The following is a 20,368-nucleotide window of genomic DNA, read 5'->3' as shown; positions in this document are numbered from 1 at the left end:
GGGCAGGGAATAAACCAATCTTACCCAATTCAAATCTATCCCACACCACCAGGCTTGGAATGACATCAGGACTATTAGAATATTAACACTACGTTATTGCATGGCATCATACGGTGTCATTTAGACAAAATAATTGAAGGCTATTTAGAGCATTTAAACCTGCAATAACTGAAAAGCATACAATTTGTACAGAATTACACACTGCAATTATATATCAGATTGGGGGTCAATTCCGTTTCAGTTCAAGAAATTAATTGATACTGAATTCATTGATTGAAATATCTTCATAGAAACCGATGGTTGAATTTCTCTTGTTTATTCACAAACTGAATTTCAATTAATTCCTTCAATTTGCTCAATCAAAATGGAATTGACTCTCTGATGTATATTACACAAACACACCATTTATTTATTCATCAAAGCAGTTATAACAAAAAGAGGAGCATTACTAGAACAGTCCCAAGTCTACATATTCTCAGCTGATATGCATACTGCATGACGCATGGTATTCTCCATTTTGAACTGACTTTCAAAGGGTTACAGCTGGAGCTCACTCGTGGGATCCAACCAGTACAGAAGGTGGCATATCAAAAACGGGATTTTGATGTACAGCTCTACAGAGCCTATTGGCACCACAACACTGAACATGGTATGGATTGTTTGGAGAGTAGTGCAGACATCAAGGTTTGAGCTGGAAACTATATGAACTAAGTGAAAAGCCGACATTGGTCTGTTTGACCCGCACAAATCCATTTTGTCTGGAAATTCTTTTATGTGGACATCAAGTGGAGGAAATGAGCTGCCCATTTTGAGTAGACATGAGATGACCACTTTTGAGTTGTGTGTCACAGGTTTTTTATAGTTTGGGATTAACTATGATTTTCTTTGCATTGTGAAAACAATTTAAACAAGCCCTGAGAAATGTTAAACTATGAGAGAGCTATTAAACTATGAACTTAACCAAAGACATATCTCCAAATACACTGGATATATTTGCATACACACCGTAGGGAACAACCACTAGCCTCGTGCATTATATTCAAATAGTGGGAAAATACCTTCAAAAGCCTCTGTTTGTCTCTGGATTATCGCTGCATTTGATTTTTTTATGGTTCTTCCACTGACAGAAGGGTACCCTGCTGCTGAGGGAATCTCTCCCCATTCCCTCAATGACTCAATGTCCACAGGCAGAGCTAGGCCAAAGGAGTTCCACGCATGAAAGAACGATGGGAAAAAGAACAACAGCATAGTGTAAGGGGGCAGCACAATAAATCTCCAGTTTGAAAGTGCCTCGCCACAAACAAGCACAACAAAAAAAAAACACATAAAGCGCGGGCCGCCTCGGATGTAAAATCCTGGCAGAGAGACCAATTCGAGATTACCACGGCGACAACAGCGGCAACGACGCCGCGCGCCTGTGTTACGGCCTCGCGTCGTTTCGAGTGAGAAGTAACGCATGCGACAGGAGCGATACACGCCGGCGCTGCTTAACCGATAATGACTTGTAAACAGTCGCGTTTAGGATGCGTTTATGCTAACATTATAAGTGCGTTTAACAGAGTGCGTAAATCTTATTGATTGATCACCGGCGACATCCCTTTTATGGCCTCCAAAGTGCTCCGCTGTGTTTTTACAATGCACTTCCATTAAAGGGCGTCATTCATCATCTCCGAGAAGAATCATAATTAATTGGCCAGGGGATTTATTGTCGCTCCCCCCGCTGCGGACGGAATCAACAGCTCCTCCCGTCCCTGTCTCGGCGAGGAAGCCAGGGTGTCGCGGATACCGAGTGGTGCACTTGTCCGACTTTAACGGATTTTGGCTTTCCCCCCCCCAGTTTTCACACACGTTTTTGTTTTTCGGCTGCTAATCAACAAATGTAGTCTTTCTTGGACAGAGGGCACTTGAAGCATTTCCTGATTGATGAGGAGACCGGATGGCTGAAGAGGGCTGGAGGATCGGCATTTGTTTCTTTAACTACAGCGAGTTTAGTCCAGGCTGACCTGTGCGTGCAGTGCCTGGCCTTCTACAAACGGTCCTCTTGTCTATGCATTATTGGCATTTAGCAGACGCCCCTATCCAGAGCGACTTACCTCAGGTTTTTACAATGTTATCCATTTATACAGCTGGATATTTACTGAGGCACTTGTGGGTTAAGTACCTCGCCCAGCACTTCGGCAGCAGTGTCCCTGTGGGGAATCGAACCAGCAACCTTTACATGTCCTGTTCCTTAACCACACTGCCAGGAAAGTCACGCTCACAAACAGGCTGCCACCACCTCTCTATAGAGCTCCTGTTTGCTTTACCGTGCTTCAAATGAAGGCAGCCTGAAGTGGGTGCAGGAAGTGGAACTCAAATCTCAAGGGTCCTTGTTCAATGATGGTATGGGATTGAGAACGAGAGTTTTGACTTATGGAGCGGTGCTTGGTCGGTGTTCTCAGAACTACTGTATGTAGTGTGTCCTTAAAAAACAAAAAACGATTAGCCTGAAGAATCTTCCTTACTATATTAGATTACAAGGCAACCAAAGAGTTTTTTTGTGATTGGCTATCAGGTTTCCCTGCTCATTTCTAATCAGAGTAAATTATTTCAACCGAAACACCTTAGAGCAATATACTGCGGTGAATTCTGCAAACATTTGACTTTCCCACAAAATGTACAACTAGCTATCTCATTTCCAATTCTATAATGTGTACTCTAAACAGTTTAATGTAAATATTGTTCTGAAATATTACAGCTACGCTGTACATCACTCTGACTCACTGAGGAACCTATATTCAACCTGCACATTTACTGAATAAACTGAATTCTGCATGGTGTCTTAGCTTTACATTCACACACATTTGCATATAGCTATACACACACACACACACACACACACACACACACACACACACACACACACACACACACACACACACACACACACCGATATATATACTGATGTTTTGGGGCTCCAGGTCATAATTGCTGGGTTTCTAATGCAATCCATACAATGTGATCTCATCAGCATTGGTGAAGCTCAGCCCCTCTGATTCAGTCAGCTCCATTTGCCATCCGTCAGAGTGGTGCCCCTGGTATCACTCACGGAAACAAATGAACCCCCTTTCCCACCCCTACTTCGCATCCACCCCTGTATGTGATTGATGGGGCGGACTGTTCCATGGGCTCCACGGTGGGGGGTGCAGCGTCTGAGTTAGAGGGTGGGAAGGATGCTACGGGGTAGTCCCTTGAGCTGGGAGAGTGAAGGGGCGGGAAAGTACTGAGGATCATGACTAGCTCTGTGGCAGCCTGGGGTCATAGGGCTTTTTTGGGGGGAAGGGGGCCAGACGTCATTCTTTGTCCCACTTTCAGGATCCTCCATGTTGGGACCTCCACCCTCCTTTGGGACCTGAGCCCTGGGTCTGAACATAACTTGGGTTAGGTGAGATTGTAGGGCCCAAACTTAATACCCAGCTTCCCCCAAGGCAGACAGGGCCGTTCCCCACTGCATGATGTCAGTTAGCGTTATTACTCATTGATTATGGCACATCACATATCAAGGGGTAATATTCAAGTCACCTGACTCGAAAAGGATGTTGGAAATTTCAACAGGATGTCCCTCTCCATTCTTGGTCAGTGCTGAAGCAGGTAACGGGCATCATCGCACCACTGTAAGTCCTCTACGAATGTTGACCAGTTCATTTATTTTTATATATATTTAGTTGATATTTGTTTAATATGTCTGATGTGTAAAATCAAGACTTCATGCAACTCAAATTAACAATAGTTCACAATAATCCTCAATATACATTGATTCAAAATTCCTGATTGAGGCCTTTGACAACGACTAGTTAAAAAAAAAAAAAACTTAAAGTTCAGAATGTTCCCCTTCTTCTTGCCTATCAATATCACAACTGTTTGTACAGAATGGAAAGCCTTCATGAATAAGCCCCAAAACAGACAACAAATACAAAGCATAATCTAGAACAGCCAGTGCTACTTGAAGTTTGTTACATCTGAAAAAAGGGAACTGAACGTTCAAAAAATAAAATCTTGGGCTGGAATCTGGTATAAAGTGATGTCTTGTAACATACTGGGTATATGCAACCAAAAAAAAGGTTTCAATATCTGTTCCCTTTCCTGAGGCCTTTTTCATGGAGACATATAGGGGATTGGAATATATAACTGAATGTGCCATGCTTGTAGGTAATAACACAGGTTATATGGTTTTCCTCAATAAAGTAACGCAGGGTAGCTGCACAGAAGGAAGCTGCTTCAGTCTGGCCCCTACCTTCATTGCCGGTGGACGGGCCGTCCGGCTTGGTGATCCCCGTGCTCTTTTTCCGCCTGTGTTTCTTGCGGTTGGCGTGCGGCGAGGGCGGGGGCTCCAGCTTGGGGCTGGTGGCGCTGGACACGTTGGGGCTGGAGCTCAGGGCGTCCGTGGCCCCGTTGGCTGGGGAAACACAACAACCACCACCGAGGTTACCGCGGGCCCCCAGGCTTTTCCTCTCATTAACCATGTCTGAAAAACACCTGCTGGAAGGGATTGTGCTGTCGCTGGGGAACTGTGCAAAACTGCAGCCTAACACTCCAGTTATTTTGTAGGCCACTACATTGTGCAATGGTTATGGCTTCAAATCTGAACAATCAATAAAATGCAATAAAATTCATATCAGTATTATGATGCTTGATAAACCAGTATTAGGCACTATGATCAGTATTAGATTACCTCATAAAATTAATCTGGAGACCAGTCAAGCTCAAGTGCATAAAACACTCCACAACATTCAAACACCAGAGAGCTGTTTTGAATATAATCCAACCTAGTGTTAACGTTATCAGCGACTTGTTCTCAATTGTAGTGACAGCTGAAATGGTTAAATCCCTATGCTACGACACAAAAGTACAATATTTAAGTGATATATTTATATGTACTCGACCGGCTGTGATTGAATAAACATACATTAAGGACAGGCAGAAACGGCCAGTGTGCTGATGAAAGCAGCCGCCCCTGAAAGGATCCCAGCCGCGGTGACAGTAGCGGCAGCAGGTGACAGGCTAGGTACGCCTGGCCCTGGGTAACAAATGGATATTTAGCCTAGCCGAGGGGCCAGCTTTCCATATGAATGTCCACGACTGGCAGAGGTCTGAGTGCAGGTGTTGTTTCTTGTAAGTGATTTTATAAATGTGATATTAACCTGCTACTCTGTGAGACTGGGGGGTTGGTGGAGAGGAGGGGGGGTTGGGGGTGTACGCGTTGCCTGGGCCTTGGCCATCTTTCCTGGTTCCTGACATTTGACAGCACAGAGGGGGCTATTACTGCCCCCCCCCCCCAGGACGCCATTAGGGTCCTCAGACAGCTGGGGGGCAGAAGAGCACACTGAGTGGCCCCATATTGCTTTCCTCACACCCAGCACGGCGCTGGCAGCCTAGTCTATTGTCTCACATAAAAGACTCATCCTAGTGTGGCAAACTACATTTATTTCCCTCCCCAGCCCCAGGTTGAGCAGGGGGGGGGGGCAGGAGGTGGGGGGTTTGGGGGCTGCCTCTGTCACCGGCCCACCGTGCGCTCTTATAATTACCGCATTGGTCGCCATTAGCTGGTCTACAATATCGGGCCTAATTCGGTCATTACTTATTCTGACAGGGGAGGCGGCGCTGTCTTTTGGGAGCGTGATGGCTGGAGCGCCATTGTGGAGTGGAAGATGCTGAGGCTCTCCTACGGGTACAGGCTACCCATCCCGAAAGAGCATGCGTGGGCGCAGAGACGTCCTCCCCGGGACCGTGCATTTTCTACACAGAAACGCACAAGACATGCTAATGGAGCTGTAACCCACAGGCCACACGCCTGATCCCTATTGTTGTCCTTTGGTTATCCGTTATGCCCTTGGTGACAGACTGTCCAATTTTAACAGTAGATGAACATTTGTTTTGTGGAACCAAAAAAAACACACAGCAGAGGATAGGCAAACAAATGCTCTACTTTTCTAGATGCACAAGTATCACAAGTAGGAGAAAAAAAAACAAGGAACATTAATTATGCTGCAATAATGACTCAAATATGTAACTATTAAATTCATAACACATGTAGTGAGGGCGGTAATGATGTTCCATTGTCAGGCATGAACACCTTTCTGCGCATCCACCTCCTGTGTGTGAAACGGTGAGCTGGGCGTCTGCTCCAATTTCCCAGGCTACTCTGAAACAGCTCCCCAGAGACACGTCATTAGCCGGCGGAGACAGCTGGGGGCACAGTGGGAGGGGGGGGGCAATGATCGCCCCGTCAGCGTCTGTCCCATCAGAAGAGCTCCGTATGGCTGCGCTGAGCGTGTGTGTGTGTGTGTGTGTGTGTGTGTGTGTGTTGGGGGGCTTGTCCCGTGTCAAGCGACATTTATTTAATGTGGCTTGGGGTTAAAGGGGAGGGACCCCTCAGGGGAGTACTGTGTCATAAACACTTTTAATTATCAATTTCTGCCCTTAATGGTCTGGAAAATGACCCCTGTCTCTTCCACCTGTACCACAGGACCACACATATGGAGCACTCTGTCTCTCACTCTGTCTGTCTCTCTCCCTCCTTGAGGTGCAAAGACATGTTTGTCTTTTTTCCTTTTTTAGTCTTAGCAAATCCCCTCTCTAATCACAACGGCCCATGTCATTAATGTCATGGGGGGGGGGGGGGCAAAGAAAGAAGGTTATGGGTCTACAAAGGGTCTGCCTATGTAGAAGAGAAAAAGGAAAATGAGTACATTTGTCTATTTTGTCTGCCCAAGGTGTAATGAGCTACACAGTAACACAAAGAGCGATGTGACAAAAATGCCTGGTTTTTATCACAGCTGGACCTGTAAATTGCGATGCAGGATCCACCACTTCCATCCCTGCTTATCTTCACCGCACATTAAGGTACAGGGTGTTCTGCTGTTGGTATGAGGAGGACGATCATATGTCAATCAGCCAGCTCAGGTTAAGAAATGTTCTTAATTTCAACTACAATCAAATAAATGCAGGGGGTAAAATATGGATGCATAACACAGTAAGAAACAGAGCTTCCGTGCTCACTTTTATTCTCATCTGATTTTTGGACCTGAGTGGAAACCTAGCAGATGAAACGGTGGTGCTATTAAAGCGATAGCCCGTTATTTAGAGAGGAGTTGTTTTATAGATGGACAGTTTTTCCTTCGTTTGCACAGCTTGCAGGATTTTGCGAAGTAATTTGTCTTAACACCCTCTTAACTGTGTTTGAAAGAGTATTTGAAGGAGGAGGCCTGTGACAGATGACCCACACGGCTGTGAGGCAGAACTTACTTATGCCCGTCGGGTCAAAGACGTCAAGAAGCGGCGTTCGGCACGACAGCGAGGTGCCCACTACAAGCCAATGCCCCGTAATTCCGCAACGTTCCGCGAGGCACGCGCCCAACTGTCTGCCTCGGAAATGAGCGAGCGGCCGCTCTCTTGACTGCTGGAGATCGCGGGGGGGGGGGGGTTGGTGGGGGGGGGGGGGCTGTTATTAGCTCACGGTTATGTGGAGCTGCCAGGGACGTGGGGCATAATGAAGCACGTTTCGATCCGGGGCCATTTTGCACTCAGCTGAGTGCGGGCTCTCCTGGGCAGCGGAATAGGTATCGGCCTACCCTGTGATTACAGCATATTACAGCCCTGCCGGGCGATGTCAGCTTAAACACGTTCCGTGATGAAGATTGTGGGCGAGAAGGGGTGGGGGGGGGGGGGGGAGCTGAACGCTAACAGGTTTCCAGGCAGACGTTTTTTCCCCCCTCCTCCTCCTCCTTCTTCTTTCTTTCAAGAGAGGCTCCACTCCGCCGTAATTCAAGAGGCGCCGGGTGCGCGGCGCGGTGATTTCGCCGCCCCCTCGAGGCGGCAGCCGAACCCCCGTTCCTCAATCAAAGCCAACGGCTGCAATTAATGGCGAAATTAGAAACAATCACCGCCTCCCTCTTATTATCGTCAATTAGAGTGTGCTAATCAAGGCCTGATCGCGCGCCGCTGCTCTCGCCAAACTAAATGTCAAACTTCATTACGGCCCCGTGAGGAAATCAAACTCCCTGGGTGCAGCGCTCCGCCGCGCGGGAAGGGGAACGCGGGAGCCATCTTTCCCGCTCATTATGGTTTGTGCAATAATGGCGGTATGATTGAGCAAAGAGGAAGGGCTCCTGCTTCCCGCCTCCCCCTCCTTTCTAATAAAATGTACATTCGGTCGTTAGAGACCTGGATGCACAGGCTGACACTGAAAGCAAGAGTCACCCGTAACGTGCAAACGAAATGAACCCGGCTCCGCTCATGGGAAAAAGGGCGGGGTCGTATGTTAAAGCTCGCTGCTGGATGCCACCTCATTTGTGGGGAACACGTTGAGCGTGTTTGGGGGGGACGTGCTTCCTGACCAGCTCCCTGCGGCGGTTCAGAATAAGCAGGGTGCCTCGTGGAACGTGGAGCGAGCCGTGCCCTGAGCGGAGATTTTAATCAAAACCCCGGGTTGCTCAATATTCACCGGGTGTTGCTTCTCCGCTGCCTGACTTCCGTAGCGGATTTATAAATGAAGACGTTGCTTAAATAATATGGAAATGGTTACCTGGCCGAGACGCATTTGTTCCTGTGTGCCTCATCAATCTGCTTCCTGCATTAGAGCAGAGCAATGTATGTTAACCTTCACCAAGGATCATACAGTAATTGAGCTTGGTGGAGGTGTACGCCAATGCCACTTTGCACACACGGATTATCACCTTGTGGTATAAGAAGAATTTGTGTGTCTAGTTGTGGAAGAATATTCAACACTAGTTGAGTGCTTGGAAAGACATAAGGTTAGATTTCAAGGTTCATGAAGTGGTTAACAGAAATGAGTCCAAAAACCCTTATGTTATATTGAAGAAGGGCATGCAACTTCAGCATGACTACTACCTGTGTATAAGTTTTTATATAAGCAGTTATGTTGTGTTATGTTGTATTATTGTTCAGTTCCGTGTAAGCACACACATTGCTTAGACACACAATATGTAGAATTTCTGGGAATTTCCACCTCAACATTCACGGAGTTTTATAGGATGTTACCTCTGCATACAGGTACAACAAATATATTTCTTTACTTACTTGAGCTTGTTAGACATGGTGAGGAAATAAAGGAAATTTGAGGCCCTGGTTGTTACAAATGGCTCTTTATAATACAGAGCCCTATCCCTTTGCACTAAAAAGTCAACAAAACTTACATATGTTATATACAAAAACAGAGACTGAGCCACAATTTAAACATCTGAAGCTGAAATCTATAGTTTTAACTGCATCTTAATTAGCATGTAGTATGTCTTCATTTTGCTTTCCTGTTTTTAAATAAAGTGAGCAAAAAATGATTAGCAGTATAAAGGAAAAATTAGCAGATTATTTCTCAAATTATTAATAAATCCCCATCTTGTATCATGTTATGTTTGAGTAAGTGCAAAATGAACGTTGTATCACCAACAGCCCAATGAAGGGGAACAGAGCTCATTTTTAAAGCAGCTTTACCACACATTATAGCTTTATAATGTGAAGCCCAAACACCTACAGATGTGCAGAGCAGGTTACCTAAGATAAGGCCTCTCTTACACATTCTGAAACACCCACACCACGATGTCTGTTGCTCCTACTCATGTAAGCTCACCAATAGCACTTTGCTGCTAACTTAGCCTCAGATGACAAACCGTTGTTTGCCCGTCTTCCTGCGCATGACCGACGCTGCGGCAAGCGGGATTATCCCCGGTAAATCTCCACTGCGCTTTGCGTCGGTGCTTGGGCTGAACGGACCCTGCTTCATCCTCCCATCCACCCATTCGCCACCCTTTCAGGTGCAGGTCCTCAGAAACCGCGCGGGTGTTCACTCGCCGAGGCACAAATGTGTACACACGCTGCGCCCGCCCCCGCCCGCTCGTTGAGAGCGCCAACAATCTGAGTAATTCTGCTTTGGGGCGTGGAGCCGGGGGGGGGGCGTGGGGGAGGGGTGGGGGGGAGAGGGTAGGGGGGTGATGGAGATGACTGCCTCAGCCCTGGCGAAATTGATAGCTTCGCGGTTACAAATGAAGGCCCTCGTTTTCCGCGGAACCGCGGGGCCGGACTCCAGCGGCGCTCGTAAAGAGCGCTCTTTAAACCGCCAGGACCCCTGGGACCCGTCGTGGAAGGGGTGGGGGGGGGAGGGGTGGGGGGAAAGAGAGGGAGCACTGCGCTAATGAGAACTACGAGGGAGCAAACATGCATGGAAATGACTGTTATTCCGTTGATGTGCATTTAAGTGCTTTTTTACTGCCAACCACAAAGAGAGTGAAATAACCAGTGATGAATGTTGCCCCCGAAAAGCATTCATTTTCCAATTCGGGGGAGAGGAGTCGTCACGCACGGCGAATGTATTATTTTACTTCACTCAAGTGCGCTGATGAGGCGGCGGGCCGAGGAAGGGGAGTGGAGGCGCCTGGACAGCAAATAACCTACGCACCCCCGCCCCCCCCGCAACACCACTGCGCTCATCTGGTAATGATAACTATAACAGTCATCAGCATCGCCATCACCATCATCGTCTGCATCATCATCACCATCATAGCAGCAATTATCGCCTTAAAGTAATTAGCTTTGTATTAGCCAACGATTATCTGATAAATAAATAGGTTCTTTGGCCGGGGGTTAATCTGTAATCTAATTGTTCTTGACCTGTTTAGACCTCCAATCTACTAGTACACAACAACAGACACTGGTAGAATGCGTACAGGGCCCTCTGAAAATTAACTGAAAAAAATCACCCTTTTGACAGTCCTTCAGAACTCAGGACATCTTAATAAATAAAACACAAACTCCCGGGACCGAAACAGTTCTGCTGTGGGCGAGATTCTGATACCTGGCCTTGCTTGTATGCATGCAAGAGAAGGCATCACGTTCCCATGAGGGTGCACTGATGCTCGGATGTGCGGTTGCTCATCATTTCTTGGAAAACATGGCGGAACGTCCTTGACATCAGGTAAAAGAGTAGAGCACAACAGGCTTTTGCCATTCTGTAATAAACAGTACAATGGTATAAAGAATAAAAGGGAAAGGGGCACGAGTGATCAGCGGGAATCTGATCTGGACAGGGGGAGGAGGAGGGCAGGGAGGGTCCGCATCTCTCTCTCACCTGCCCCTGTGCTGGTGCTGACGGCCGCCTCGTTCCACTGGTCAGCACTGGACACGGAGAAAGAGCGCTGGTGCATGCCGTCCGGCTTGCCGCCGAAGCCCACCAGGTTGATCCCGCTGACCGAGCGCTCCGACTGCAGGGAGCCGCTGCTGTTGGAGTGGGGAGCACCTGGGAGAGACACAGAAGCCACAGGGTTGTGGGTTTGAATCCAGTATGGGACTTTTTGCTCCACACTCAATTGTTTCAGTAAAAACAAAATCCACGTGAATAAATTGATACCAAAATTATAAAAAAAAAAAACATCCGAAACAGTTCTCAACAAAGGCACACAGAAACAATATAATCTCACAGCCTACATAATGTGATGCATTTGCAAGTGGGTTGCAGTAAATACAATTACACTGTATTCTTAACAATCTTACGATTTAAAGTGAAGGTGTTTTTGAATGGGGGTGGGGAAGAGTGGTGACATTTTTCAGACTGCTTCTAAACCTGCTAATATAATATCACCGCACAGACTGATGACAGGTTCATTTGGGCAGAAACTCTCTCCCCAGACAGTCTGATTAACCCCTCCGACTCCCTTCTCATATTAAGTGCCACCGACGTGCCATTTAACGTCACGCCATGCCGCTCAAGTGGAAACGGGACTTTTCCCTGCTTCCGGATCACCGCGCCTAGCTGGTTCAGACAAAGCCTATCCCATAAGCCCCCCCCGGAGAGCGATCGCAGAGCGTGACGTGGTGTGACATCATCAGGCGATCATTCCAGTGGCCCTGAGAGAGAGGGGCGGGTGAAGGAGGAGGAAGTAGAGGCAGCACCTTAAATTGGAGAGCGAATCAAGAATCATCATCAGCCAGCACCTCTCCCTTTGCCTGTACCTGAATATAACACTACTGCATTACCTTTCAAATACCGCCACTGTGAGTATGCAGTGATGTCCTTGTTTATGTAAGTGCGGAATGCTTATTGAGGATCTCTTGACTAGTCTCACAAATGTTAAACAAATCTGTCTGTTCAGCAATGTATTGATATGTTATGCATGTGACTCGTTGATTCAAATAACTAACATGAGTCTCATTCTTATATTTTTATTTAATAAAGGAGCGTATAAATGCAATATGTTCATATGTATTCTGTTTGAATTTACAGTTTTGGGCATTTCTTATACAAGGAAGAGAAGACATTCTTGAAAACATTAATATCCACAATTGATTCCACTTTTATGAATCAAGCACTTAATAATCACGCTGGAAAAATGTGATTCTTATAAGCTGAGTGCACCATGATAATGCTAATTTCGGCTCAGGATGGGTTTCTGTGTTACAGCTGGAGGTGAAGCACTACATGAGCAAGCGTCTCTAAGGGAGTGTCACCTCTTATGCAGTCCTCATGTCACCACAGGTTAAACCCCCTCGGGGACAGCAGAATAAGCCACACAGCATCACCGCGACAGGGGCCGGCGGGGAAACAAAGCTTAAGATGACAGAAAATGCCATTCACCTTTAACATACGAAAACCCTTGTCTGCCCAATGCCCATAGCAAGACAATGAAATGGAACCCAAAGCTGAAAGGTTCTGAAACAGAAAGCCTATTTCATTTAGCAGTTAAATAATAGCAAATATTTGCTGTAAACTGCATATAAGCACAGTATAAAAATCATATGACAAATGTAAGTCTGAATTATTACACAATAATAATCTGTTGTCATAAAGCCTCTTACTTACATGTGTGCGTATATATACACACAAATTCAATATTGTATATACACACATACAACAAAAAAACATTTTTCCTTTTACAAATACATCATATTTTTATATTACCACATATTTAATTATGGACTGGATCAGAACTAGCTGCTACCAACACTTTCACGTCTCAAAACGTAATAGATGCTTTACACTAGCTTATTTGTTAGGGTGATATAGAACTGAGTGCCAAAGGAGGTGGCTACGTCTCGTCTCCATTCATTTAGAGGGAGAAAGCGTTCAGCAAAACCAGCTGTGAGCAGGGTGGAAGACCCAAGCTGAGTGATAAAGTTGGCAATTTTTAAATGACTGTTGGAGGACAGTTTTCATCAGTTCTGCATGGTATCTTTCTCTCTCTCTCTCTCCCTCTCTCTCTCCCTGTCTGCGCCGTACAACGCTGCCCCCTCCTCTTTCCTGTTCCTCTCTCCCCGCTACATGTGTTAAGCTCCTACTCCCTCTGCCTCTAATTAGCCCTTAATTAACAAGATACACTCCGAACGGTAATTATCTCTCCTCAGTCCTCTGACTGGCACATCCATCTCTCCCGGCGTCGGCTGTCGGTCTCTGTGCTTTCCAATCAGGCGCGCCGCAGACACCCCCCACCCCGCCTGTCTTTATTAATTCATGGGCCGTGTTCCGCCACGTGGAGCCCCCTCTCTCCTGCGGCAGGGGGAGTCTAGTCTCCTCCGAAACACATCAAACACGTCCCCCTCTTCCTCAAATGCACCGCTAACCCAGGCTGAACAGACACCACGTCTAGCTGGAAAACGCATAAAAAATGTGACTCTGGTTGTACAAGTACAAACAAATGATGCATTAAAAACCCTTCAGGGGTCTCAGGAAAAAATGAATATTACAGGCTAAAAAAAAAGATCAAAAATATCCAACATATGGGTGTACCTATGGCTGCCTGGTATGTTCAATGAAATACAACTTCGATTTAACATTTACACTTAACATATATTTTAGTTCCAACTTAACACTGTTACTTTAAACCACAAAACTCCAGACACAAGGGCACTAACCACGGCCAATGACCCACTGTCTTCACTGCACATTAACACTGAACATGTTCAAGGACCAGCCATTTCCAAGTATGGCCCAGCATACTAGCGATCAAAAAGCAGAATGCTGGGAAAATGCTATCATTCCCAGGCCTGAGCCTGAAGCAGCACTGATGTCCACACCTGCAGCATACAGCTATGTGTTTTGATGAGTGGATGCTACAAATGTTGACTGTGTGTAATTCATTGTGCTATAAGGATACAATGAAGCACCCATGATTACAGTTATAACCATAGTGAATTGCATCTCCTCCTACCCAGCAGTCAACAATGAGCATATATGGACAGAGGGGTGTTGTAGAGACACCTCATTGGAGTACTGATGCGAGGACAAAGTGCTGAACAGAACTAATCCAGAACCAGAACAGTCAGCTAATTCATTCAAGTACATAATCACACTGAGAAAAAAAAAAAGATTTAGTTCAGTGTCAATCGCAGATCAGTATCAGTATTAACAGATATAAAACTGCATTTGCGTAAATGTTAATCTCTAGTTCAAACAGGCAGCTCCTCTCCTCAGGCTGTGTTATAATAGCCCCCTTTGTAACAAAGGAGAGTAATTAACGATAATTCCTGCTGGATGCACTCCAAGATTTAATAGTATTTATTTTGGTATTAATTGTACTGCGGCCTTATTCTGTATTATTTATCCCCATCGATAAGGCACAAAAGATCAAGTGTCACAGGAGTGCAGGAGACCACATTTTGGACGGACTCATAAAAAAAAAAAAAAAAAAACACAGAAACATTAAATTCAAGTTAGGAAACAGTAATCTAAACTATGCCCGACTTGCTGAAGTAAGGATTCATTTTACCTCATTACTTTCGAAAACACTTCAAAATCAATTTCCAACTGAAATAATGACAACACTTAAAATACTGCACAATATATAAAATAACCGGGTAACTAAGCGGTGCCTGGTCTTGTTAATATAATACCTCCTCCCCACTGCCAGGAGTAATAAGTGTATCAAATTCACATAATTACGTCTAATTAGTATCAGTAATTATCCTGTTGGGCCCGGGAAAATTAATCTTTCACTCCCATTGGGGGAGGCGCTCTCTCACAGCACGGGAGGGAGGAGGGGGGCTGTGGAGCCATGCTGAGAGAGCACTTGCCCAATCAGAGACCTCCTGCCCCGCCCCATCAACCAGGAGGGGGAGGGGTTATATACAAGGGGGGGAGAAAGTCATTTCTAAAGCTTACAGAAAACAAGTTTATAGAGGAATGATTGGGACAAAGGACAGAATTGAGGAAAAACTCTTCAAAGCTTTTTATAAACATAAAATAAACAAAAAAATAAATGGACACCTTCACACAAACTCAGAAATGCAATTGCCTTCCTATATTATTCATTGTGTCTATATTTACCCAGGGTAAATAATTTTTGGAGAACTCTAATTTCACAAGAAAACAAAGTTCATTAACTTTGCCTAAATAATCAATACAATACAATATCTTAATCTCAACGCAAACCAAGAAAAAAAATCAAATTATATGTTGGATAGCCTTTCTGCTTTGTTAATGTTTATCTTGTTTCTCACAAATGTGACAAAATGCACAAGCATAATTTCAATCATTGCAATAATCTTTTTTTTCCAGGTCCGTCATGATCTCCTCCTTCACACCAGCTCTGAAACTCAGTATGGCCAAAATACAAACACGATCGGCATTAATACCACTCCCAAGAAAAGCCACTCACTCAATTAGGCCGAACTCAAATGGCAAGTTCTGCAGGCTTCTTTTTCATGCAACGCGTATGCATTACAGTACCTGCACGGCCCGTGTGCGGCGAATGAGAATAAGCCATGCTCAAGTCATTCATAATACACCTTCAACAGGAAAATAAATTAAAAGGCAATAGCACCAATTTTTATATTACCAAAGTGACATTTTTGAAAGCTATTTCACAGAGCTGCGCAACTGTGAAGGAATTCAAAATACAGCAATCACCACACCACACAACCCCCCCATCTCCGCAACAGTCCTTACGCAAAACGGTATTGCTGATGATCTGAGTGAAGTAAAAAAAAATACAATTCTTTGATCATTTTGCAACATCATGATGGGTAAGTTTTTGGCATTTTTTTGAGCAGAACCTAATTCACTGCTGTAAAATGAACAAATCAACATAAATTAGAAAGTGAATTTTACTGATGTAAATTAGCATCAACGGTTACATTACTTGATTTTCCGGAGAAAATTCTTGTTCATTCGGTTTTTGTTGATTCAGTATCTTAAATTCACTTAGATTTTTTTTTAAAGTGGCAAAGTATTTTCAGTCAGGAGTGAATTACTAATTAGCCATTGCAACTGCAACAGTTTATACATACATTATATGATGTTTAATAAAATATACATTTTCTGTGTATACAAATTTCTAATTTTAAAAAACTGTGCTGACCTTTCGAACCTTGTCAATGATTAAAAGCTGCAATAATAAATTAAGCATATGCTGTGCACTGTCTCAGATATTCATGAAATATTCATGTGCATTGACAAATTAATTATCTATATTCTTGTTTGTACTACCAAAGCGAGGTATGTTTTTACATGTAAAATGCTATTGCACTTGTCCAAGCTACGATCCAAAAAGGAAGCGGGACAGGTTTACCCTGACATGTGACTGGTCAGATGGTGAAGCACACAATGACCCTGAAAAAGTATGCTCAGTGGGAGTAGCACCACATCTGCAAGTACATCCCATTTATATTCTCAAACCTGGTGCCTGGAACCTCAGACTGTAAGTTAGTGGTGAATTCATAGTTTAGAAAGATTCAATGTTTAGTGAATCTTTAGAGCTGTCCCAATGTACTTAGAAGGAAAGAATGCACCTAAGAGAAGCCTGTTTAAAAGTGTTTTTGACCCTATGGCATGTCTTATCATGCATTTCATTGTTTAGTCTGCAAGGAGAAATAAAAACTATCCCAAACTAAGTAAAAAAAGAATATATGATTTCCGACAAAGCTGACAATCTGTCGTCCTTTGCTCCATTTCTATGAAAAAAAAAAAACAAAGAAAACAAAATAACAAACAACAAAAAAAAAAAGACAAGCTAGGGTTACATCTGAAATCCTGCAATCATCTCCGATCCCTAATCGGCAGATTTGATGCTAATGATTAATGAATTAAACATGGATCCATCAATTAGTCCCCGGAGAACAATCCTGCATAAAAGAGCAGATAATGTAATTACAAGGGGGTGAAATGATCAGCTGTTAACATCAGCGGAGCGCTGCCTGCCTGCGTGTCAGCTTTAACTATGCCACTTCTATCGATTGCAGGGATGTTAGCCACTGAAGCAACAGGACCAGGGCAAGGCGAAGAACACGCGCAATAAATACATTTAAGTGCATGACATGAGCCATCTGATCATCCGTGGTGCCATTTTGTAAAACACAGAGTAATATTTCACACTTATTCTAAACTTAAAACACACACCGTTACATTCCAACCACCCCCGGTGTCACAGTAGTGACTTGTGCAGTCAAGACAGCAGTATCGGATTCGTGGCAATGCGATCTTCCCGCAAATTAACAATTAATTCACTAATTGATCTACGGCGCAACTCAAGCTTTAACGCGGAAGAGGAATGACACAGCTCCGCTGTATCAATGCTGCGATCTCGTCAATCAGGTTGGGATCATAATTAAACAAACAAAGATGTTACAAATTAAACTAGGAGAGGAACACCTGGAGCAATTAGGAACGCAGGCCTCGGAGAGAGTCGTGTTAACAGCTCCTTTTGATTTCGACAACGATGCCGCGTGTTCTGTGATCACGGAGAAGGGGAGACCCGTATCCATCGCCAATGTAACCACAACAGCTAAGAAACCCCCCCCCCCCAACCTGTCCCCCCAGACTCTGAAACAAAAAACACTAAAGTACAAAAAAAATACTAACCAAGCAGGTTAGCACACACGCAGTGTTTACATCAAAATGAAAGGACACACAAGCAGAAATGGGCCCTAAAGGGGTCTGGAGCAGTGAGGGTGTTTGTGCGGGGGGGGGGGTGCGGGGGTAGGTGCCTCTTTCCCTGGCGGAGTGGAGTGGAAGTGGAGAGGGAGGGTGGGGAGGCGGCGTCGGCGGCGGATTAGCAGGGGGGCCGTTCCCTCTTTCCTGGCTCCCGTCAGAGGCTGATGAGCCGCGGCGCGGTCTGACCTCTCGGTGGAGTTGGTGCCATTATGTACAAGTAGGGGATAATGAAGCATTAATGCTAATGTGGGAACAGATCATCTGCGCTAAGGCCATGTAATACACCCCCCCCCCCCCCCCAACACCGCCACGAGCCATCGGGGGCCTGCTCCGCTCTCTCTTTCTCTCCGAGCGCCGTCAGCGGCGTAGTAATCACGGAGACGGCAGCGGCGAGCCAGGGTCAGGGTGTCGGCTGCCTGCGTACCGCGGTAAAGCAAGCTGCAGACGGAGATTGTGCATCACAGAGCACCACACACGCACACACACACGCGCGTGCTTACCGCTACAGCGCATGTCACTGATCAAAAGCGATGGGGGGGGGTTCTTAATACTTTGATATAATGTATCTGCCACCGGTGACACAACCGAATGCGCGTTAACAGGATAATAATATTGAAAACATGTGGGGCCCTGTGCTTGGTGGAGGAGTTAAATCGGGGATCGCACAGACCAACCGTTTCTCTCCCTCTCCTGCTCACATTCTTCAACACCTATTCATTTCATCTTTCTTCTCCACTTTCCCCCCGTCTCTCTCTCCTCTCTCTCCTTCTCGGAGTGCTCTCCCCACTGTTCATAAAAAGGGTCTCGAGATCCAGGAAGTGAATGAATTACCCAAGAAAAAGACAGGGCCCCGCTTCACCTTCCGTGAATGAAAAATTACCCCTTTGTTCGTTTCATCAATTGCATGCCTAATGAAATCAAAATCAGATTGCATAATCAAGTGTAGGCGCTCCACTCAAAGGAGGCATGCTGTGATTTGTAACCTTTTCTCTTGTGCGGAGATTAACACCATTTTCTGTGCAGATTGGTTTGTAATGTGAAAGAGGGGTCTTGAAAACCACACCGAAAAAGCGTTCTCTCAGTGTTTAACTTGCTACTTAAACCATATCGGAGCAGGGAGAAACACAAGCCATTATTTGTTCAGTTTTTAAACCTCCTTTAATGTTAACTTCACTATATGCAATGCTGAATATGTAAAGAGTATGACGTCACAGAAAAGGCAAACACTAAAAAAGAGGAAAAATATTAAGATGAACACAAACACAGCCGGAGAGACTGGTACTGTTAAGAGAGTAAACCCAGTTTGATGAAACAATACAATAAAAAACACTCAATCAGTGGGCCTCTATTTTTGGGCTCGCCTTTAACACACTTCCCCCGTTCCCGTGATCCGCGCCTCCCTCCTGTGGATTGCGGTGCCTCTCCTCCACGATCTCCTGAAGGTTAATTGTTTGTGGGCTGGAACGCCATCCCCGCCCCCCTCGTGTAATATCTCCCCGTCTTCTGCTCTCCTTTTGGCTAATTAACCTCTTTAGCGGGGCCGCCGGAGTTGGACCTGGTCCAGTACAGATCAGGCCTGGTCCACCGTGGGGGTGGGAGTGGGATGGGGGGGGGGGTGTTGGGGTGCTGTCAGGACGTGATTCAGTGAGGTGAGCCGCAAAAGGCCGGGCCCACCGCTTAGACCTGCTCGTAAGGTCTCATGTCGCCTTAACTGGCTCAGTACCGGGCGGTCACAATCACAAATGAATGCCAGTCATTGCCTTTCTGACCGGCGTGCCTGTAATTACCCAGAAATGACCGAGCACCGAGTGTGCAGGCTGAAGTTGAGGGAACACTCAACTTCTCTGGCTGCCACCATGTAGGCCACATGGCACCCCCGTCCCTAATTTGTGTTAATTACTCTTAATCCCTACCCCCACAGCCAGCTCTCATCTTCCCTGCTCACTGATCTTCTCTCCTGTGGCCCAGCAGGACAAACATAGATCTATTTTTATGGCAGAGACGAGAAAACCACTGTAACTGCAGAGAACACACAACCTGCTCCTTTTGTCCGGGTGACCAGGTAACCTTGAAAGAATCTGGCCAGACGACAGTAAGATCTATTCTATTCTATACTATTCTACTCAACTTTACTGTATTCTATTCAACTACTCAACTCTACTCTATTGTATGATATTCAACTCCACATTATTCAGCTCTATTCTACTCAACTCTACTCTACACTGTTCGCTTCTATACTTCTCTCCGATATCTCAGAATATTACTGTTGGGTGAGGAGGTCATACAATAAAGTCACGAAGAAAGAAAAGAAAGAAAACAAAAACACAGATTCGAATCAGTGCCAAGCGAACAATATTTTTTGAGATCTGCAGTTGTGCACTTAGATAGAACTGTAAGGCCGTCCCACTGTGCTTGATGGTTCCCTTGATCTCCTTTATTTCCCCAGAAGTGCCCCTG

The 20,368-nt window shown here is 45.3% G+C and overlaps 1 protein-coding gene across 2 annotated transcripts in view; it reads right to left on the bottom strand.

Annotated features, from left to right (window-relative positions):
• Positions 1–20,368, bottom strand: part of agap3 (ArfGAP with GTPase domain, ankyrin repeat and PH domain 3) — a 231,853-nt gene that overhangs the window by 33,551 nt on the left and 177,934 nt on the right. For both annotated transcript variants that reach the window (XM_036519422.1, XM_036519423.1), the window contains exons 12-13: positions 11,120–11,287; positions 4,274–4,435 (exon numbers count right to left, since the gene is read on the bottom strand). In XM_036519422.1, the coding sequence (XP_036375315.1) occupies positions 4,274–4,435; positions 11,120–11,287 (330 nt within the window). The remainder of the gene's footprint in view (positions 1–4,273; positions 4,436–11,119; positions 11,288–20,368) is intronic.

The sequence above is a fragment of the Megalops cyprinoides genome, chromosome 24 (genome assembly GCF_013368585.1).
Source record: "Megalops cyprinoides isolate fMegCyp1 chromosome 24, fMegCyp1.pri, whole genome shotgun sequence".
In the NCBI taxonomy this organism is placed as follows: domain Eukaryota; kingdom Metazoa; phylum Chordata; class Actinopteri; order Elopiformes; family Megalopidae; genus Megalops; species Megalops cyprinoides.
Note: the sequence above shows the minus strand (reverse complement) of the source record. Positions and strands in the feature narration are given on the sequence as shown.